At 37.2% G+C, this 24,284-nt stretch overlaps 1 protein-coding gene across 1 annotated transcript in view; it reads right to left on the bottom strand.

Moving 5' to 3' along the window:
• The window catches only part of ZDHHC17 (zDHHC palmitoyltransferase 17), a gene marked incomplete at both ends in the record, with an annotated part of 72,273 nt that overhangs the window by 31,366 nt on the left and 16,623 nt on the right, over window positions 1-24,284 (bottom strand). The window contains 5 exons of the mRNA XM_082013890.1: window positions 568-632; window positions 6,881-7,025; window positions 8,414-8,491; window positions 13,793-13,915; window positions 23,083-23,186. Of these exons, the coding sequence (XP_081870016.1) occupies window positions 568-632; window positions 6,881-7,025; window positions 8,414-8,491; window positions 13,793-13,915; window positions 23,083-23,186 (515 nt within the window). The remainder of the gene's footprint in view (window positions 1-567; window positions 633-6,880; window positions 7,026-8,413; window positions 8,492-13,792; window positions 13,916-23,082; window positions 23,187-24,284) is intronic.

Raw genomic sequence — 24,284 nt, 5'->3', positions numbered from 1 at the left:
TGCCAGTGAGCAGGCTGGGGGTGCACAAGAAGCTGGGAGGGGACACAGCTGGGACAGCTGACCCCAGCCGACCAGAAGGAAATTCCAGACCATATGACATCATGCTCAGCAATAAAATCTGAGGGAAAGGAAGAGGAGACGTTTAGAGTGATGGCGTCTGTCTTCCCAAGTAACTGTTACAGGTGATGGTGCCCTGCTGTCCTAGAAATGACTAAACAGCTGCCTGCCGATGGGGAGTAGTAAATTAATTCCTTGTTTTGCTTTGCTTGGGCATACAGCTTTTGCCTTCCCTATTAAACTGTCATCTCAACCCACAAGTTTTCTCACTTTTATGATTCTCCTCCCCATCCCACTGGGCAGGAGTTTACAAGTGGCTGCGTGGGGCTCAGCTGCCTACTGGGCGTCACTTACAACAATCGTAAATGAAGAAAGATAAAGTGGCAATTCTGGAAAGAACACTGACTAGTTAAACAAAAAAACCTTCCCCCCAAAAAATCAAAACCAGTCACTACTATATGCCACTTAGTTAACATCAAGAGGAAAGTCAAAACTGCAGTGAGGTATTACCTATGTGTTCTGTAAGCTGCCCACATTAAAGGTGTCATTCCATTTTGATCCATCATATCTACATCCTAAAAAAGGAGAAGAAAAAAAAGGTTGGTGAGATAAGTAAGCATGCTCAAGATCCAGTAGATGCAAGATTGGCAACGAGAAGCAGTATTTTAAGACTAACCAACTGAATTGGAGAAAAACTGGCAAGCTTTTAGTACATAATTGAACAGCATTTGAAAAATTAAAACAGGCATTACCATCACCATTGCAAAAATATAACCATTTCAATCTATTTTGGAAACTAAGGAACAGTCATACTGTATAAGACTAGTCATTTCTATCTTACTATTAATCTTCCACATAAAATATATATATATCGATGGCATACTATTGCACTCAAAAGCAGGAGAGAACTAAAACAATGCACCAATATTTAATAAAATACTTGATAAATAAACATAAATACCATGGCCTGAATCCTACATCCTATTGAATGCTAGCTGCATCTATTTTTTCACTTGCAAAGCACTTCTCCTTAGTTCACTCAGTTCCAAAGGTATTACATATCTGGATACCAAGTTAATGGATGCCAGAAAATGTTTAAGTTTAAACAAAAGCCATTAATAAAAACAACCTACCCAGAAATAAAACTGATCTATAATCAAGTGGTGACTAAATCAATGGCTAAAATTAAAAAAAAAAATTATTACATTTAACAGAACATAGCCACAGAATGACAAAACAGCACCATCCAGACGATTCTGTTAGATCCATGAGAAAGGATCTAATACCTACAGCATTTTTTCCTGCTGTAGATCCCTGCCTCACTAACATGCAAGTTGGCAATTCCTAGATATATTGAGGCAGATTTGACTCTCAAGCACATTTGGGCAAGTTCCACAGCCAACCGCTAACAAAATTACTCTAAGCTAACCTAATGCAAGACCTGAACAGTTTTCCTTAGAGGCAACAGAGTTAGGTCAATATTTCCTACGCTACTCCCCTCAGCCCTTACTAGGAAAATTAGGTTGAAAGTGTTTCAATAATGCCTTTTGCTACAGAAACCCAGAAAGAGGATGATGTTGCTTTCTATCAGCCCCAGAACCACCTTCTTCACTCCAGTAGTCTGCCAAATGCCCAGCACCCTGGGATCCCCGCTCATGGTGCTGCTAGCCTGACCCAGGAAGACATTTTCCAGAAAATCCAATTTAGTTCTTCCAAGTAATTGCTTTTATAACATCCCTAGCCTGCAGATAACTTCACATTTCTAATTTTTTATTCTGTTGCTTAATTAAAAAAAAATGTAAATTTAAACCACAGTTGACGGAAAGGAAAAAGAACCATTACTTTATTGTATTGTTTGTTCAGAAAAGAGTTACATGCATTGAGACCGGGATCCAAGTTTGTTTGCCCACAATACTTGTATAGATTAGAACCTTCTGAGCCTACTAGGACCATGCAACTATGGGCAGTCCCTTTAAAGTGAAGGAAATTAGAACCACAGCCTAACCTCAAGCCCATTCATCCTTGAGAAGCATGACTGATTCACAGGTCACACAACATATTTTGAAGATTGTAGAAATTACTGTAACATAAACAATCACTCTTTCATCTTTAGATTTCATATAGAAAAGCAATTCTTTGTGACAGCAGCGACGTGACTGCCTGGACATAAGTAAAATGATTCCTTCAGTGATTCCACTTGACAAATCAAAACTACACTTTGCATGCTAGGTGACACTCAGCTAAAAGAAAAAAAAAAAAAAGCCATGAGCTCCAGACTACTCCCTGCACATAAATTACCTAGGCAGGCTACCGCTATTATTCATATTAAGCTACAACATGGGCTAAGGCAGATCTCTTTTCAAAGGAACTTTAACAAGACGCAAAACAACCATGATTGACTTGCATACGGTTTCATAGACGTAACAAAGATGATGTAGTTGCAGATAGCAGATGCATGGTCTAACAAACCTCTCATCAAAAATTCTTTGTTATTTTGCCAGGTCATTACCACAACCACACAAGTGGGACACTTCAGAAAGGAAGCTCTGTTGCTGCTTTTTATCAAAGGGCTCAGGCAAGGTACAGGCATTTTAGCATTAATTTCTTGTTTAATTCTCAGTGACAGGTCAATCTGATATGCTCATGCAGGGGTGTGCCTATGCTATTAGGTCGCAGTACAAGCACTGCATGAACCAAAGATTTCAACAGTAAGTGATACAATCATCAAAAATTGCACATACTGCTGCCCTCTGTAAGAATTTCAAGCATGAAGTCTGTGGACAGTCCAAGATGGCAAAATTTTTCACTTGTTTCTGAAATAGAACAACTCTGGTTCTGAAATTTGCATATGCAAAGCTAACCAGATTTAATCCTAGGACACTAACAACAAGATTCCACAAAAAGCTTTTGGAGAGGCAAAGATATAGGGGAGAAAGCTTCCTCCACAGAAAGGAGCTGTAGCAACTATTCTGCTGCTTAACACTACTTTCTGAAAGCAATATAACTGACGAGGTAGGATGCTGAATAGCAGCTGGATATCAGAGCAGCATTCAGGCTTATCAGGACATTTAACAACCAATGGTCAAACCAGTAGTGTGATACAACACGGCCTTTTCAAAAGCACAAAAAGCATCCAGAGATTCCACTTAGAAGTCATTAAATTGCACAGAAAGGGACTAGGAATTTGACCCTCTTTAGAATCATTACTGGTTATTTCACAAAACACAGACCTTCACAGAAAGACCCATCATGCCCTTGTTCAGAATCCTGTTCTCCAGGAACGAAGATCTCTTTCACATGGACTGTTGCCCAGGGAATGGGAAGCAGGCTTCTAAAGAGGTGACATATTTAAAAGTATATAGTAAAGAAGATTTATCAGGAAGGGAGGTGTAAGACTGAAAACATTTCCTAATTTAGGAAAGACATGTGCTAGCTATTAACTAGAAGCAGAGATTTTGTAGGATTCTTGTGGAATGAGCCAAGTGCAGACTGACCGGCGGTTCATCAAGCAAGGTGACAAACACAACTGAACCTATCCTGTTCTTTCAAGCAACAAAAGCTCTGTTCTGAATACTCTAGTCCATCAAATGCAGAGTCAGTTTTGACAGTCACGAGGAAGAAACACGACTGGACTTACAATTCTGTTAAGTAATGTGCTGTAGGTTGGGTCTAGGAAATAAACACTTGGTTCAGTGTCTTACACTGGTCTGATCCCAGTGGAGAGAAGGCTCCTCAGTGGCAACAGAGGTAACAGTGCTTAGGAGCGCTGCTCTCGGACTGCAGCACCAAAGTAACCAAGGCTGCTGGTACCACACTGGCATCTCCCAAACTAGATGCCAACCACTCCTAGGCCATAGCTCAAAAGGCGGCCTTATGTAGTAGCTCAGGACAGTAGTTAAGACATAAAAGTGCAACTCTGAGAATAAAAAAAATACATACTTGATGAATAAGTAATAAACTATGAGTACGAAACAATTAAACTATAGTTTTAGCTCCAGAATGTTTCTTACAACATGTTACCCTACTAGCAACTTTATAGTCACTCATTATCTGTGATTGAGATAAGTTATTTCACACGTGACACAGGATAAAAACACGTTATTCAACCATCTGACATACCACATCCATATCTTAACTTATTCTGGGGTGACATGTTTGCGTATGCTAGGCCCTGACATGCCTTTGGCATTTTAAGTAGCATAAGTACAGGGACAAGCAGTCAAGTAGTATGAGCATCAATTTTTAACATTTTTAAGTGCCTTCAAGCTCTTTTCAGTTTTTCTTTCTTGCATTTTTAAAAAAATAATGATCTTACCTAAACTTGAACTGTGCTATAGATTCTGTTACTTGCTATCTGATTATATTTGTATTGTGTACTTGCTGCAGGCTTGATTTTGACCCAGGCAACCTTCTAACACAAACATGAGCAAATTATGACACAGCCAGGTATTAGCCTCTCAAAATTCAGTAAGAGACATGACTAAGTAAAAAGCAACAGCTATCAGCCACTGCTGCCTCTTGGCTGAATAGTACTTGCCAGCATTAAAGTGGGTTCACTTCCAACCAAGACCAGGGCATCTGACAAAGAGTTCTATGCCTACACTACACTCCAGAAGCTACAGGACTGGACTCAAGCCTCAGACTGGACATTTTACCATTGGCTGCTGCAGCCCAGGAAGACAGTGAAGCAGCAGCACTGAAGCTGGGTTCCATCTCTGTCTCACAAAAGAACAAGAAGCAATTAGGATCTTAATCCACCTGTCAGTTCTCTACAGAGTTATGAAAGCTGTCTCTCCTCTGGTCAAGCAGGTCCACAAAGGCATCAGCATCAGAACTAACAAAGCACAACAGCCTACACTGACCTTTATTTTAGCATTTATTTAGTTGTCATTTACAACACAGGAACTACAATTAGGTTCAAAACAAGGGCAAGCCTACTCTTTGGATGCAAGACAACCTCGTATCTCTAAAGACAAAAGGTAAAAAAAAATTGCAACTTGTATATAGGGTAAGCCCACATAAGCAAAAGCAATTCCAGTTTCCAAACCCAAATCATAGCATCACAAAGGAGATGGAGTAAAAATAAAAAAAGGGGGGGGGGGGGGGGATTAATGATTTCATATGTACTTAAAAGAGAATAAAAAGTAGCATCATGTATTTCCCATAGTTTCTGTGGCTGTATATAGTATAGCTAGAGAACCATGAGTTTAGGGATTGTTATTACAATGCTATTGATATTACTACATTTTAAACATACCATATTTCAAGCATACAAATCAATACCTAATTTTAAAGCTGAACTTTTTGAAGTGCTTCCGAAAACAACTGTTAACATTAACATTAATTCAAACTTACAGCATGGAAAGGATACCAAAATCATACTTGAAAACATTTGTGGGATTTAATAAGAATCATGTTTTTAAAAGCGATTGGTAAGCAGAGCTGTTTCCAAGATAATAGGTTTTACATTTTAAAGCAAGTTTTGTGCATTTATGTATGTAGACATGTAAAGGCACACAGCTTCTTTTGGACTGTAGTATTAATATGCTCAGATAAATAGGACAAGTCTGTATATAAACACGAGGACAAACAAATGTTTACAGGGAGATTTCATAATCACAGTATAACATTTTAAAGGCCATTTATACTTCATTAATGCTCTGCTTTAAACAAGTTCGCGCTTGTATAACATCTGCAAGATTTTTCTGTTAATATAAAACCCACATACAATTATACATAATTTGTGAACAAAATACAAAACTTGTTCCTCATGAAAAAGCATTTCTCTCCAATCATTGTCTTACAAAATAGCGATTACATATGATCAGCCTCTTCTTGTGCCTAACTTACTCTCTATCATATACTAAATACTGTTTTACCAAACAGTTCTCAGATACAAACTGAATACTGCATGGAGCAATAGTTTAATTTTTTACATGTAGAGGCACAAATAATTTTCTGCAGGAAGTTTCGCAGTTGTTTTACACAGACCAAACCCATTGATTTCAGAGTCATATTCTACCCGACTCATTGGATCATACCTCATTTGCTATTTGAAAGAATAAGCAGAATACAGAAGTGTGAACACCATTAGCAAGAGAGGAGGGCTTTGACTTTTCTATATGCTTTATGAAGTAAATCAAATTTGTGCTTCAGGCACATATCTGTGGGTGAGTAAATCTACAAATTACAATGCAGGGTGAGTAGCAAAAAGGTGAACATGTTTTTGGGCATACAGAATGAAGGATGTGAGACAATGAGAACAGCAATGAATACACATGCTATATACACTCTTCACAGATCTAAACAGTCATGTAAGATGCTAGCAAGAAGGTTTTGGGTTGTTTTGGTGTTGTTTTTTTTTAGTTTACACAGGCATGCAAGCAATTAGTAACAGCCATAAAAGTTGTGGACTGAGGTGTAAAAAAAGAGATGACCTACGACAACTCTTTGTCATTAGATTCTTTAGCCATGTATAACCTGACGATTCTGTGAAGAATTCTAAAATATTTGCTATCATTGTCACTGTTAACATTTAAAGTTTAAATTCATTAGAAATAAAGAAAGGTAAAAGAACAACTGCTAGAATTTCCATATACTAGACTAGACAGGTATGAATTAAAGCCAAAGTACTCAAACCACTGTTAAAGACAATTAAGCTAGCAGGTGGCACATCAATACTGTAGTCTACAATACTGAATTATTTTTATGTTTACTCAGGCAAACATTTTGCATTTCCTGAATGATAGGTATAGGTTTCAATTGTTTTCCTACTCTAATTTTTAGTAGAATCTATTTAAATATGCTATTACTTAAAAGTTACCTGTCCCTTTGCTATCAGGTAAGCAACAATCGAAGTATGTCCAAACTGGGCAGCCAAATGAATACAGCTACATCCTTCTCCATCTATTAGCGACGGATCTGCCCCATATTTCATCAGCTGAACAACCATGGATAAGTGACCCTGTCTAAACATAATAAAACACAAAAAAACAAACAACTGAGTAACTATAAAAAGAAAAGCTATTAAAATTTGACTATTTGAATACAACAAATATTTTTAGCAGTTAATTACACTACTGGAGCTTCTGCACGTTGACTTACACTTTGAAAACAACAATTGTCATGATCTGATTTTGCAACTAAGCAAACTCCTTCATCTGACCAAATTCTGTGCAGCTAATGCATTCATCACATGCAATTTGCTTAAGCCTCTTGTATAGCAAAAACACAGTCAACAAAAAACCCCAAGTTATTAGTTTAGAAATCTAATCTACTGTGACTCCTTCCAATGCACATATGAAACCTGCTATTTTAAGAGATGGCAAACTGGCTATATACTTCTACTATTAAAAACAGTAGTGAAATAAAAATAGGAATAAAAAAAGGAAAACTGAAGGCCTGCACTTCCTCCACACTACATTAAAAGCTTAAGCATTTTTTTCACATAATGAGCATAGACATATCCTTCTTGTAGACATGGTGCCTAACTGTCAGTACACAGTTTCTGACATGAGCAAAAAGACCTTTTCAATCTGTCAGAAGCAGCTTCGGACAATGCTTTACAGAACAACAGATTACAGCTATGAACACCAGGAAATTTAATCAAGGTTTTGTTCTATTAACACAGAACCTAGAGTGTGATCTGTAACAAAGAGAAACATACAAGCTAAAATCCTTAATGAAGGCTAACAAGCAAGACCTTGTCTTTAGTAAAGAAATTATTTTGATACATTAAATGTTCTAAGAGCTAATTTCCTAAGTCTCCTTTTGCAGTCTACAGTTAAAAAAATTGATATAAACAGTGTTCCTTTCCTGCCTATTTCTAGGCAGTTGTCTGAAGAGGCAGCTACTACTTGAAGGATGTCTTCAATTTCACCATCCATTCATCACTCTTGGACTATCTTCTACATCACAAACCTAATTTTTAAGTGCATCTTAAAAAAAAAAAATCCACACACGTAACAGAACACTGCAAGGACAATGTCACACAAAAATCATCCCAAGGCCCATCTGCACAAGTGTTGCTGAACTTCGGAAGACTGACAAAAATAAGATCTCCAAAGTAAGAGTAAACAGAAGGTGACTATAGACTAATTTTACTTTACTCCTTTTCCTATCATAGCAATCATCTTCCTCTGCATGAGAAAGAGATTAAGACAAAAATTGAACTATATGCTGAAAGCTCCTGTAGGTCAAACATACCACGTTCACAGCATGTCCAGTCATCAAGGACTGAATTAATTCTTGCACAAAGCATTCCCATAAAATACAGCAATTTCATAAACCAATTGGTAGCAGATTCCAAGTTAAGCAAAAACACAGGAAAATAAAATTCCAGAAGACTGTTCCCCACCTTGTTGCCCAGTGAAGTGGGGTAGAGTTTAAATCTCCTCCAAGCTGATCAACGATAGCACCTTTTGATATATAGTATCTGGAATAACAGAAATAGTAAACATTATTGCTTGTCTTGGTTAAATATAAAGGACACATAGTAAACATGCTTGATGTTATGCAAAAGAGGCAGTTACAGACCAGAAGACCAGAACCTTTCCTTGCTTTCATGTAACGTTCCTTTTTAGAGGTTAAGCATATACATTCAATTTTTTGCCTTTTTGATGTGGGTTGAAAGAATAAAGATGCTTCCTACTGTGTTTGAAACATGCTGCTATTTCCTAGTTTGGTTCTAAGGTAAAACAGAATAACTGCTACATATATTAGTACAAACTGTGCTACCACAGGTGTATTTAATAAAATGAATTCTTCTAAGCTATTTAGGGGTTGCTGCATTAAAAAGAATTCTGAACGAATGGCAAAAGACTATGCTGCTAGAAGACTAGCATATTTAGAGAATTTTGGCAAAATTAAATCAAATTCAACTTGCAGCATGTATCATCACTGGAATGGCCCTGCTGAAGTACTTGTTCCAAAAGCTCACACTTAAGTTATGCTTTTAGCCAAGTACTAAGACTTTTACATACTTCTTGATCAAAGGACAAAAACATCTGAGTATTTAAAAAAATACTTCTAAATGATGGGCTAGAAATTATTCTTCACTCAAGAACATTTATAAAAAGATGAGCTACCTGTAGGAACAAAACAGGTTAGCCATATTTAACTGCAGCCATCCATATTCACAGTCATTTGTACTGTTTCTGTGAACCGTCTTCCTTGGTGTTTTATATGGGCCACTAAACTGGCAGTATTACTTTTCCTTTGTGAAAGAAAATGCACAACTTAAAAAGAAATTAACGTTTTTAAAAAACAGGACTTCCCAGAAGGCGGGGAAGTTCTTCATTCACTACGTGTAAGCCAACAGAAAAAAAAAAGTTATTACTAACAGACCTTTGAAAAGTACTATCTAGCTATAGATTCCTCAGTGCTTGCACATTCAAGTACCCATGCCTGCAGACTTTTTGCTTTCAAAATACCTGTCAGGTATATATAAATGCTGCTCTCCCACCCACACAAACTATCCTTCAAATCCTCAACACTGAGTTTCTGGCACCTCAATTTCCTCTAAGTGTTTCAAGACATGGCAAGAAGAAGGGCAACAAACAACAATTTGAAAAGCATTACTCTAAGTAACTACCTTCTTTTTCTTTAGTGCTTATTGATTCAGAGAGTGAAACTTCTAAAACAGCCCAAAAGTTACCTTTAGGAACAGAAACTGAAAAATGCATTAGCTATACATGTCCACACTAAAAACATCTAAAGGAAACGTCGTTTTATACAGTTGCTTTAGAGCCACCAGAGACAATGAAGTACTTCAGCAGACTTGCCAAAGTCATATAAATTCTGGTTTGTACAACTTTCTTTGACAAACTCTGCTGACAAACGATCTGCTCTGATCAATGCAGGACAGTTCACTCCACTGGTCTCCAACACCACAGGAACAAAACTGCAACATCTCTCTGCTGAAATTAAGCTTTTGGATTTCTCAATGAGAACAACCAAAGTCTTGGTCCCATGTAGGTGAAAAGACAAGGCATATATAAGGTAAAGGGACAACGTAATTTTGTTATTGTGAAGTATCTGCTACCAAAGAACAAATCTGAAAGAGACACTGAGAAGCTATTTAGTCCCCCTTGGAAAGGAATTCCCAAGGAAATCTTGTCTAGATAGAAAACAGCACAGAGAAATTCACAGTCAAAGCTTGGATCCATCTCACTGATGTGACAGCCACTCATGAAGAGGTGAACGTTAAACAGATTGTCTTCACTCAAACACTGGTCCCCGCAGAAACACAGAGTATGTTCAGATTCTACTGAGCAGCAGTACCGCTTACTGGTTAGTACGTTTTATTTAGAAGGAAGAACTTGCAGTTTGACAACTGGGAAAAGACAAGGCAGCAATCTCCTGCCAGACGGCGCACTGAAATAACGTTACATGTTTCTTTAAGGATGTTCTTAGACTAAGCTGAGATTTATCACTGCATTTCAGTTTCGTACACATAAATGCTGAGATTTTTCTGCAAAACCAGACTGAGAACTTGATCTCCTTGTCTAGGTAAATCTTACAGAAGGAATTTTGTGCTTGGTGAGAATGTCCCTGAAGAAAGGAGGAACCGGGCAATTCCTACTCTCAGTGAGTCATCTCAGCTTCCACACTAGAAGATGCCAGGTGTGCAAGTCCTATCTGAGCAATCTACTTAGATGCAAAGCAAGCAGATGTGATAAGAGGTCGCCTTAGGAAAAAACACTTCCGCTGATCTCCACATTAGGATCATTAAGTCTTTGCCAGACATTTGAAAACTGCCCCAGCTTGCATTCAGTGCTTGCGGAATCAAAGTGCACACTGTTGCTAGAAGGAGGAAAAGTAGAAGACAAGTCTTTGACTGGAGAAAAATTTGTCACAGGGAATGAAGAGATACAAGCAGTAGATAACTGTAGAGATATAAGGACAATTATTGCATTTTTACAAAACTGAGTCGAAGAGAGACCAATAGATCAGTGTCATCATGATAAAAGAATTACTTTGTGGATGTCTGACACTTATCCCTGATCCTACAGAAATAAGAAAAGGTTCTGTAGTTTTCCTTATAAAGTATCAATGGGTTTCACCATTATCTATGCTTAATCTCAAGTCTCACAAGAGACAGGATGAGGAAATACTAAAAATAAGACAAATTCTCAGCCTGCACTCTCCACAGACAAGCTGCTAAGCTACTTCATTGGGAAGACCTTATATAGTCAATATCCAGTAGGCAAGACACTGAGATCTGGTATGAGAGCAGATCACTTACACTTAGACTCTATCTCTGTGATACCAAGCTTACCAGCCAACATATTTAATGAAATTATCCATTGCACACAATGGGGACAAATAGCAGAGACTGGGGAAAAGATGAGATAGGATCAAATAAAAAGAAAAACCCAAAATAATTTCATTCTAAGGAAACAGAATAAACCAGTGTCTCACAAAAGAGAACATGAGAGAGCACGCAATATTCTGGGTGATATAAACTAAAATAAATCAAGACCCTCTAAAGACAAAGGAACTTAGAGCTTAAGAACTGCGTGAGGAGGAGTGAATTTTAGTTGAACACATTAGTAGTCACATGCACTCTAGTAAACAGCAGGAAGAAAATGCAACGCAGTATGTCACAGTGGTAGAGATGCATCAAGAAGGGGCAAAAGCTTTGACATATTGTTGAGGAAGAAGGAAGAATTAGACACATTAGATTTACGAACATTGCATTGTCAGGGCTCATACTAAAATAACTTGAAAGAAGTATGGCTGACACAATTGAAGTTATGTTGAATTACAATTCTCAGAACAAGTTTCCAGCACTCCAATGTAAGCAGAGATACCTCCCTAACATATAATAAAGGCCTAACTGGAAATTCAGATAGAAATTTAAGCACACATTTCCATCTATCTCAAACTGACATTTTGATTTTGAACCACCTTTAGGTCCAACATAATTGCTACAGGAGGAAATTGTTAGTAATGTGCTTGGAGGCAGGGAGAGGAAATGGTAAGATATACCACAAAATACTCACATGCTAAAGTACTTCTTTCACAAATTCAGCTTCAAAAGAGGACCAACGGAGAATTTAAAATTTGGTCCAATTTTACTCTGTGAATGACATAAGGACCCCAAACAAAATTTTTTGGTCAGTTTTTTTGTGTTTGTTTTTATTTGTTCAGATGGAATTTCATGTGTGTTTCAATTTGTGCCCTCTTGTCTTGCCCCTGGCCACTACTGCGAAAAGTCTGGCTTTATCTCCTTTACTCCCTCCCATCAGTTATTTATATACATTGGTAAGATTCCAGGTATTATATATTACCAGATATTGCAGGTACTTACATACATTGATAAGATCCTCCTAGAGGACCTTACATACATTGACAAGGTAAGCCTTCTCTTCTCTAGGTTAACAAGTCTGAGCTCTTGCAGCCTCTCCTCATGTCAGAAGCTCCAGCCCCTTAATCATCTTTGCAACCCTGCACTGGACTCTCACCAGTAAATTCTTGTCTTTCTTGCAAAGGGGAACCCGGAGCTTCAACAGCTGAGTAGAGGAAGGATGACCTCCCTCGGCATGCTGGCAATGTTTTTCTTTATGAGGCCCAGTCAGGCATTGACCTTTTTTGCTCCAAGGCTGTACTGCTTGTTCAAAGTCAGCTTCTTGTCCACCAGGACCCAAAGGTCTTTCTCATCAGATCAAAAACTTTGTCTATTTACTTATCTTTATCTATTTAACCTTCTTTTAAGAGAACTGCATCAGGGCACAAAGTCCTTTAAAAACAAGATGAGAAACATGAACCTGCGATCTTCTAGAAAGTCAAGATCTGGTCTGATGAAGGTGCTGGTGATGGACATAGATGGGGAGAACGTGCTTAAATGAAGATGTTTTGCATTTGTTTTTATGTGTAACTGTGCACATTCATTAATAAAAACTGTTTTGAAAAGTGGACTGATTGAAGATTTGCAGTTTATATCAAATATTCTTGAAACCTGCTGATACAATAACATTTTGTGTAGATTTAACTGCATGTACTCAATTCATTGTTTTGTTACAGGTAGAAGAAAAAAAAAAGACCTTGTTCTATGCACACTCATAATTTGTAAAACAGCAAGTACTAAGAATTATCCCTTCAGGATTGAAGCTCTCCATATTGTGAAAGATAATAATAGGTTTTAAAACATAGTCTGAATTACTATGCTCCAGATTTTATAAACTGAAAAGCAAAAAAATAGCCCAAAGCGCAGAGCTCCCATGATTAAAGATTTTGTTATTACTTGAAAGTAGAGGTGCTGCAATGTTATCTTCTGTATCAGCTGTGTATTTAAGTTAGAACTTCTTGAAATGCTGAATGAAGTATGAATTACCCCTTGCATCACATTAATCTTGCTTATTCAAAAACATTCACTACCATCTAGCATCATACTACCCCTCCTCAAAAAAAGAAATTTGGTATTTCAAGAAGTGTACCGTAGTATGAAGAAATTGCATGTGCAACTGAATAGCTGTTCCACAGGTTTATGTCATCCGAGAAGAACCTAAGATTAAATTCTGGACATATAATAGGTTTTATTTCTGTTAACTGTGTCATCAAAACATTGCTGCCAAAATGCAAATTAGATCTAACTTCTCTCCCCTCCTCCAAATGTCAAAACAAAAAATTGATAATTTAAGAGACTTAAAATTACTTAACATCTAAGAAAAAAAGAAATCAACATTTTTAAGGACACTGTTAGTTTATGTTTAACTTAAAGTATCATACATACTTCACCAGATCTATCCTGTTGTTGATTGCAGCCCAGTGGAGAAGCGTTACATTTTCTTTGTCTGGTTGTCGTACATCATAACCTGCTTCCACCAACTCTCTACATCGTTCGTATATTCCATACCTTGAAGAAAAAAACAAAGATTTTTAAAAAGCTGTTACCTTAGATAAAAATGCATTTGGCAAACACCATACTTACAGTGACAATACAAAAGGTTCAACAGAAGAAAAATGAAGAAACTTTACTTTCTGTTTCTATATGATGACAGATCTCTTGCAACAAGAAGCTTCTGCTGGCAGAAGTTATATTACTAAATTGAAGATTTTACAGAAAACTTGTCTCCACAGCAAACTATGCAGCAGAGCAAGGTGAAATATCCATCAGTAGGACACCAAGTATAAATAAAATTCTCCTCTTCCCAGGGACTCCACTACATCTGTTTCTCCCACCTCTGTTCTCCCTCCTTTCCATCTCCTTAAGACCAAAAGAGATTATCCAACCCATCTGACAGTATCTTTCCAAAATTCAGCAGATGACAAGATCATCAGGTCAATTACAAACACTAACACAGCTCAAACACTTCCCATTTTTCTTCTCAAATAACAAATAGCAATCTTCCTGATATGTTAGCATTGTTTTCTTTTTTATACCACTTCAAAATCCTACACTATAATATGAAATTAACTCTTTCATTAAAGATGATTAATAAATGCGAGCTATCTTCATTTGAAAAAAAATTTTGCATACATTTTGAAAGTTGAAACAAATCAGGAAGCATAAATATCACTTAGGCACCTAACGTTAGACTAACTCCAACATTAAATAATGTTTGTCTTAATGCTTACACTGTTTAACCACCTATTTTTAGCGGCAATAAAAGCAATGCAGAAAGGCAAGTAAAGATTACATTTCAATGTCTGTACAACCCATAGGGATTTCTCAAGTCTCAGGGAGGAGACTGATGTGTGGGCACACCTTGAAATCAAGATCAATGCCTTGTGACATCCAACTCCTGCTACAGCAGAATTTTAACAGCCTCTCAAAGTTAGAACTTAAGTAATTTTTCCTTATGCTGCTTCTATGTTCTACTTTCTGCAGAAGAGACAGCCTTAGACAACCTAAGGCCCTTTTGCTCCACTTGATCAGCTTGCTTAGCTGATGCAGAGACCTTTTTTTTTTGGAGCCGTTACCATTCTTACTTTTTCTTTCACGTATTTGAATGGATCCTCATTCTGGACAGCACTCCTTAAATGACTCAAGTCAACAAGCCTCTGGAATGCTTTCCAAGCCTAACACAGGCTTAAAGCACATAAATTAGTTGGAAACTATTAAAAAAATACTGGACATAACAGCCTACTTAGACCATGTTGTTCTCAATTTCTTAGAAAGTTGCACTAGAAGTTATGAAAAATGCTAGAAATTGCTGTCATACCTATAATCTTTCCAAACATTACAAGAGATCAGAACAAAGACTATTGCATGCAGCACGTACCAATTGGCAACAAGCCTGTAAAATTTGGTCCCTCAGACTGAGTAAAAAAGCAGCAGTCATGGATAATTTTCATGACAATGCTTTGGTTTTAATCAGTTGGAGGCAGGGGGGAGAAGAGGCTTGGCTTATGATGACTTAAAAATATGTAACCAGCTAGACAAGATACACATACTCAGACATGCATAACTGCCAGAAAAACTGATAAGGTTCTAAGTGTGGCCAATCTTGAGGCGTGCTATTTCCAAGTCCCAGTCTAGATCAGCTGTGTGGCCTAACGAGTGCTTGCTCAAATGGCTTAACATGTACCATTCCAGACTTCCCGCCCGCCCTCCAGCTGAATGGGCTACTGAAAGAGGTTAGGACTACTGAAGGCAGGTCAGACAAGAATGAGGAGTAAGAAGAGACATGAGAAGAGATGGGGGAAAGAAGAACAGCAAATTCTGATCTTGCTACAGTACAGTATCACTTTAGCATATTACAACATCTGGAGGTAACCTGGAAAGTGATTCATGCAGAATAGCAAAACACCCTTCTGTTGACAAGCCACTCTACTCCAGTCAGCTGTTATTACAACTCTTCCTACTGTAGACAAGCCCACTGCCTTTGTTTAAACTACTAGCCGAAGCCATAAGTTAAGAAATTATTTACCTACAGCCATGCTATTACATTTAACAGTCACAGCTAAACAAAAATTGTATTGCCTAAGGCTGAATTTAGCTGATTCTCACCCTGCTTCAATAAGTAGTACTACACAACACAAGCAGGAATTAATAAAGTATGCTAAGTTATTGGAAAGATACAAAGAACACAAGAACACTAACTTCCATAAAGTGTAAGAGGCAATCATGTAAACCTTTCATGCAATGGATTAGGATTTTCCTTACATGTACTGGTTTGGCTGGGATCAAGTTAATTTTCTCCATAGTAGCTCCTGTGAGGCTATGTTTTAGATTTGTGAGCAAAACATTGTTGGTAACACACCAATATTTTAGCTATTGCTAAGCAGTGCTTACACAGCATCAAGGTCTTTTCTGTTTCTCACACTGCCCTGCCAGTGGGCAGGCTGGGGGTGCACAAGAAGCTGAGAAGCGACACAGCTGGGATAGCTTACCGAAGAGATATCCCATTTCACATTACACTGTGCTCAGCAATAAAAGCTCGGGGAAGGAGGGACATTTGCAGTTATGGTGTTTGTCTTCCCAAGTAACTGTCAGGTGTGATGGAGCCCCGCTGCCCTGGAGATGGCTGAACACCTGCCTGCTGCTGGGGAGTAGAGAATTAATTCCTCATTTTGCTTTGCTTGCATGTGCAGCTTCTCCTTTTCCTATTAAGCTGTCTTTATCTCAACCCACGAGTTCTCACTTTTACCCTTCTGAATCATTTCCCCATCCTGCTGGAGGGGAGTGAGCGAGCAGCTGTGTGGGGCTCAGCTGCCTACCGGGGTTAAACCACAACATTACCACTGGCCAGCTACGGTAAACTGTACAAATGGTTTAGATAAGCACCCTACCAAGTTAACTACACAACACAAAACGGACCTCCTTGAAAGTAACCTCTGATATCTAGTCAAGTTTTTATTAAACCATGCTACCAAGATAGGTATAACCAAGCAGCACTGTCACAGTCTTTGGATGATGGGGCAAGGGAGGCAGTGTTCTTTGGGGTTTTTGGGGGTGTGTGTTTTTTTTAATTTTATTTAAAGCAAATATCTAGTCTTACAGAAAACACAATGCTGCCTTCTGAAGAACTTTGCTCAAGAGATATGAAAATGAAGGAGAGCTGTGGCAAGCATGTGAATTGACTCAGCAGCCTGTTGAGGCAGAACACTGATGCCAATGTCCCTGCAGAAGCCCTGATACATCATGCTCTAATTATGCTTCACTGATGTTTAGAAATACCACCCTCCAGAACTCACCCATACACTGCTGTGAGGCCCTGAGCAATGACTACTGCATGGGTTCAGATACAAGAAGGAGTAGTAGGAATGGATTCCTTCCACAGGCTTAGCATCACAACTTCCTCTCCTCTCCACTGGAAGGCAAACTGCAAGTCACAGGTACTTCCTATCACTTGGCCACAAAACAAATTATGAAGTGATTTCTGAACATCAGAAGAGTCTTCCCAGGAAAACAAAACGTTTTCCAAAAGTTAAACTGAGAATGAAGCATATAGCAATTTTTTAAGTCACTATCAGTTTGTACGTTCCTAGCAATTTATTTTAGTATCTTGAACTCAGTCATAACTGATTACAGAAGATGTAACACACAAAGTATAATTTAGTAACTCTGCAATTTATTAAATTGTCACAAGAGGACCTAAGGATCTAAACAGACAAAATCTGCCTGGCAAAAAAGGTTAGGAATTTACAACAATTTGTTCCTCTTCCTGGAAACAGCAGGCTCTCTACCATTAAATGAAACACTGAGTCTGATGCAGTCATGGCTTCTTGAGCTCTGTCCTAAAAACGCACCGTTCTTCTGTCACATAACCACCTGCAGCCTTCTATCCATTTGCTGAGGTTGACTTCACCTTGCTTTCTCCAAAGGTTCATGATGCTCTGTTAGATTACAAAATGAGAAAGTCATCTATTTCAGATACTCAGCATAATTGTGCTTATAAAGGGCTCTATGCCCTTCAAGGAAGAGGAATGGAGAACAAGATTCAAATCCTCACAGAGACTGATGTATTAACCTAACAAATTTTCAGCATCCAGATGAATTTAGAGGGTGGTGCTGAAAACATCAATATGGAGTATAATTAAAGCAAACTATTGAGCTTGCTGTGTTCTGAAAGAAACAGGACTAGTTCTTCCAGGGCAAAAATACCACTGTGCAGGCTCATGTCACTATCACAGCTATCTCGGTAACTAAGCTGTAACATTTCATTTCTCATTGCAGGTTAAAGATACTCTGAATTTAATAATTTTAAAAAATAGTATCCTAGAACCCTTTTGTATTTTAAGTATGTAAACCATTTTTTAATCTGTTGTCTGCAAGCACACTGACTCTTGGAAATAGACACTGCCAGCTTTGCTGCATGATTAACATAAAATTTGGCCACAATACTAGGAAGGAATCTCTCTTCAGTGAGCACATCACCATGCCAACAAACAGTAGGTAAGCCAGGAGGTCACTCCCTCATCTTGGTATCACTGTAACTCCAATCAAAGCTGTTTTAACTGGAAATGGAGTTAGAAAAATTATCTTTTTTATCTTTTGAAGTCTCATTCCCATGAATGATGGTGGTTAAATACTAACAAGGCTTTTAATACGTTCTCATGTTTTTTGTGTTGAATAGTAAGACAATTTTGTTTTCAACAGCAAAGGAATAACTCAACAGCTGCTTAATGAACCATTAACAGTGATGTTGAGAGACAAGAGAAATTCAGCTCTTGCATATGTTCCAAAGCCTCAAATTGTCTAGACAGTTGTGGATATATTACTAGTGTGGTTAAAAAAAAAAATCCCACCCTTCCATGTGAACTTCAGATACATTCCACTCTCAGCAATATAATCAAACTCCATAGGCACAAAGACCAGTTATAAAGAACGTGTACCGATGTCATGGTCTGCCCATCTTCTCCTGTGAATAGCTGAAAAAAGCCAGGAGTAATGGTCACTTTGGCCAACTCTCACCAATTTCAATTGTTCCTTATGTATCCTTTTTTTTTTCTTACCAGTTACCCTATGAATGATGAGAAAGTGACCTAAAAAAGCATGTTCTCAAATGTATTCAACAATTTTTTCCTAAGCAAGACTCAGTGTATTTCATATTTCATGCTGCACTATTTCACAATGCACATGACTTCATTTTGAATTCTCTCAGTGAGTAAAACTAACAGAAAAGTTAATCTTGCAATAACCAAATCGTAACACTTAAGCACAAGGAATCAATCTTCCAGAAGTCACAGAAGCACTTGTTAATATCATTAATGTTTAATACCCATGTTCATAATGGTTATTTAACATACTTTCAGCATAGCTGGAATTTGCTCAAGTTCACTGGAAGCAGAAGGTGCCTATTCACTCTCAACAGAACTGAATATCACGACGCAAGGATTAATGTGTTTCAGATTTTGTTCTCCTAGTCATTACCCATCATATACTTCTCTACCTATGAATACTAGCTACCTTTTCTTAGTTTCACAGCATAAAAGTTTTAAAACAAAACAAAGGCAGCAACTTTATGTTATTATGTTAAGACAGAACACTTCCCAATAGATCATATTTAAAAAGTTATCACTCTAGCCTTGGATGACACAGGGCTACTGGTGCCAGAAGAGATAGAAATAAACATAACCAACATACCTCCATTAAATTTCACTTTTAAATCACAATTTTTTTTTTTTTTTTAAACAAGACTCCATTCCCTTACAGCTCCAGTGAGAGCACTGAATGCTATCACAGCGGAACGAAAACAGTGCACAGCACACCCTCTGATTTTGTAGAGGCAGAAGAAATTCAAAGACTTTCGATGCAGTTATAAGTGAAGTACTTAAGTATTAGTATGCACCGTTCCTCCATTGCAATAGAGCAAAGGCAAGAACGGATTTTTTTTTTTTTTTACTACTGCTTTGAAAACAGATTTTCAAATACATGAGTTGCCTGCTTCTGCTTTCAGAAACACAGTGGAAACTATATGAACCACACACAAGATGCCAAAAGATTACACATACATTGTAACACCTGCAAGATGAAGGTCTAAGACACTACTACTTTTAACGCTACCTAGATGCCCTTGGACAGGGTTATAACATGAAAAGTGTCCTTCCTATCAATAGATATTAAAACCAAATATTATGATTTTTAGTTCAGCACAAGTTTCTGCAAAGTAAACAGAGACTATTTTTGGTAGAAAGCATTCCTAGGCCCCCATGTCTGTGGGAGAATTTATCAGAAACACAATGGGGAAGAAACACAGATCTGATAAACTCTTTGCAATGAGAATATCAGCGGAACCACTCTTTTCTATACAAAGTCTTAATTTGATTGTAAGAGGTTATTAGATTTGTAGCTCTTAGTGTATGAGCATGTTAGTAAGTGTTCAATATACAGACCAAGAAGATAGAGCACAAACAGTTTAACAAGATATAAAACAATGAACCAATACTTCTGGAAAAATATGTGGAGCTTGCAAGTACTTAATTTTCCCTTGCTGAAAAACATAAAAGCAAGTCCGTTGTTTTACTAACATTGTTTTATTTATTTCTCTGTAATCAAGTGCCAATAAACTCAACAACTCAAAACAGAATTCTACAGTTAAACACTGTATATGAAGTATAGATGAGTTTTAAACCTTTTCATCCCATTTTCATCATCATCTTTAGAGTTTAAGGAACTATGTTCCCCATTTTCATGTATGCAACAATAACATAACTAGTTACTTTCACAGGAGAAACTTTTAATAATGCATGACACTGAATACTGTAAGAACAATGATTATGAAAAAAATTGACTGACTAGCTACTTACACGACGTGACTAACTACTTCCTGTTTGGATTATCACAAATTTAATAACAAACAATTCTATGCTACAGCAAAATGCACCTTCTATCTGTCAAGAAACCTGTAATTTAAGTGGTCTTACATGAAATCCCAAATCATTTTGGATGACAGATCAGTTTGGGTTTTGGGGGCTTGTTGTTTGTGGTTGTTTTTTTTTTTTTTTTTAAACAGAGGAAAAAACAACTTTATTATTGTAATGAGCTATCAAACCATTCTGGAGACCAACAGAATTTCATTTAACTAATGGTAAGCACCCAGCCACCATTTGATGTAGCACACTAAAAACCTGTCATATTGTCTTGTGGAAGTTTTGAAGTGTTCTGGAAAAAAAGCCAACACAACTGTGCTGCCAATCCCATGCTGAATGCTGCATGTCTGGACTTGGGAAAAAAAAACACCCAAACTAAGAGACTGACTAATTCTTATTCCATTTTGCTACATTTTGCTTAAACTTACTGAACTGCTTGGGGAGGGGAGTTCTGGGAGACAGATGAGTGGTCCTTCTTTACAAAGCTTTTTGTGGCATCTTTCTTACAGTAGCACTGGACTAAAAAGTAAACAAAGTTAGCAGACATTTTAATCTAAGTGAATATTGGTTTTTGAGGATAAGTGGTAGAGGACAAGATCACCTATTTTTCATATATATATATATATATATATAAAAAAGAGAGAGTTTATTTCTGCAAAAGTAAATAACTACATCATGTTAAAATGTTAACAGGAACAATACATCTTTTAATAACACTGAATAAAATAAATAATGCTGCTAACATATTAATTGCAAGCCTTATGATATTTGGTGGGTTTATTTTCTGCTTTAAAGGGAAAAATCTCTGAATCTTAAGGCAGCTGTTTTATATAATATGGTCTTCAAATCCTAGGAAATACCTAAAGATGAGTTCTCCTTCTAGTCAGGGAAGTGCTGTCTGGATACCACAACTTGATCACATACCCAGGCTGACGGTCCCCCTTCCCTGTGATATTAACCATTAGGGCTGTGATACGAAACTATAGTCCTCTTTGGTGAGATGTCATCCTCTCTGTAAATCACATCTCACCATAACTGGGAAGGAACATAACAGATAACTCACAGCCCTGTTGATTCTTGTTTGAAGAGACCAGAAAAGAACAACAACAATCTAGCTGAAAGCACAGATGAGCCTAAATTTGAAGGCTAACGGGGACAAGTGTGTTTTAGGGTTTCAAACATGCAATTTAGGGTTTCTTGAGCTTACAAGAATGGAAGCAGGTAACTTGTAAAACCACTTTTTCTTTCATATTGTCACTATGTTAAGAAGCAGCTAGTTTGATACTGCGTCAATATTTTCATTTCTAAAAATCCCCTCATATGAGGATTATAGGTTGTAGTATTACTATTAAAGTATTAGAGCAACAATTGCAGAGTCAGTCTATTTCAGGAAGTTAAACTCCTCACAACTCAAAACAAAAAGTGAAGGAAAGGACATACTTCCAAGACCTAAATGGGGCCTGTCTCACATGCAGAGCTGCAAAACTGCTTTCAGTTGGAGGAGGTATCTTTCAGGAAAAAAGGAAAGAAAAATTTTCTTTTAAGAAGAAAAAGGCAAATAGCTCAGCAAGATACGTAATAGTTTAAGTATTAAAATTAATAATACAAGAAAAATTAAAATCTTACAAAACTATCATCTCAGCCCATTGAAGAAAACTGACAAGTGGTGGTGGTTTCTGAATGGTAAGCAACAGTAAGCTAAAAAATAGTGCCATCACAATTCTTCTGAAAGAGTTAGTATGTACTACAGGACTGTGTAGAAGAGAAATTTGTATAATTCATCTGCATTAAAAATGCAATTATTAAATTTGCACACATTTTACTCCTATAATCCTTTCTCAGCAATGAACTCCATTTCATAGCAGCACTGAAACTGAATCAGAGACAGTGAAGTTACACAGAGACACATTCCTTCTAACCTATAAATGTTTGCATATCAATGTTGCTCACTTACCTCTTAATCATCACCTATAGAAAATAAACATCAGTACCAACAGGAAGAAAACTATACGTTCTCTTCCAACAATCTGTCCAGCAGCCACCTATATCTACAACTTATCATAATTCCTCCTGCATATTTTCATACAATGCTCATAAGTTTGTCTTAACAGTAATCTTGTAGAGTTCACTTCTGAAATCTTCCACTACTGTATCTACAATTACAGATCACCTTCCACTTCATGCAAATGAAAAAAAAAAAAATCAATTTTACTGTTTTTAACTAATACAGACACAGACAAATCTAACACTCAAAAATAAACTTACTGTGTGGCTTTGACAATGTCCCAAGTGCTATAATCATCAATGTGGCTTTTCCGTCCAAGAGATTCACTATATCCATGGTTGTAATGGCTTTGAGGCTTTATTTCCTAAAAAAAGACAAACTTGCTTTAGAACACCAAAATCAGCATTACTAAAGTTTCTCAGGGAAAAAAAAAAATTCTATCAGCAAAAGTGAAAACAGTAACCAGGTCAATATACTTTAAAGCTACCTAAATCTGAGGGTGGTAAGCTGACTGGCCACATTACTACATTCTGCAAAGCAGGCCACTGTATTCTCTACTACAGATTTCAGACACTTTCCAGAAAATACCACTTGTAAGCAGAGTACTGCCAAATCCTATGCTGGGGTGTTTTTATAGAATTTGTTAACCAAAAGTAACAGCGTTTTTTAGTTTTTTCTTTTGTTTTTATAGATGCAACATATAGCATAGCTAAAAAAAAGCTACTGGCCATAAACTGACCAAGTCTCACTCCACTATAAATAAATGTTATCCTTCAAATAGCATAGTCACATATCTTCTAGAAAATAAATATTTGGGAATGATTAATACCAATAACTAGAACTTACTGATACTTTATTGATTCTTCAACTCCAGTCCCAGCTTCAGAGGGACATTTAACCTATGGGGCTCAGAAATAAATCGCATGACCATGACATGTTCTTCACGAGATACAGCTCCCTACAAGCTTAATTCTTTTGATGAAGGGCAACACTTCAACCCTTAACGCTTCCCTTAATGGAATTTATATTAAAACACTGTATTGACAGATCACTAGGGCAGCAACATACCATTTTTCTTTACAGACTGCATGCATGTGAAAGTCAGCTCAGCAAGATGAAATTGAATGATGAATTTTATATAGCTTCAAGACAATTTTCCATTTGTTACAAATACCATAGCTGATTGCCTCTGTGTATCAACCATGCAATTCAGCACAGCTACATAAAAACAGGTGAGGACTGCAACAGTAAAGCAAAAAAGCAGCATGCCCCCTGAAAGTTCTAAAAATGCATTTCAATTGATTTGATTAAAATGCGTTATTTACTTTTACTCAGTTTTCCCCAACCTATAGTTCCATGAGCAGAAATTTTGTTTCTTTAATCTATACCTGAAAACATTTTTAAACACCTTTAAGGTGTTTAATATTCCACCTTCCACTTATTGATGAGTGATCAATCTTTT

This window comes from Phaethon aethereus, assembly GCF_964289735.1.
Source record: "Phaethon aethereus genome assembly, chromosome: 1".
Taxonomy (NCBI): domain Eukaryota; kingdom Metazoa; phylum Chordata; class Aves; order Phaethontiformes; family Phaethontidae; genus Phaethon; species Phaethon aethereus.
Note: the sequence above shows the minus strand (reverse complement) of the source record. Positions and strands in the feature narration are given on the sequence as shown.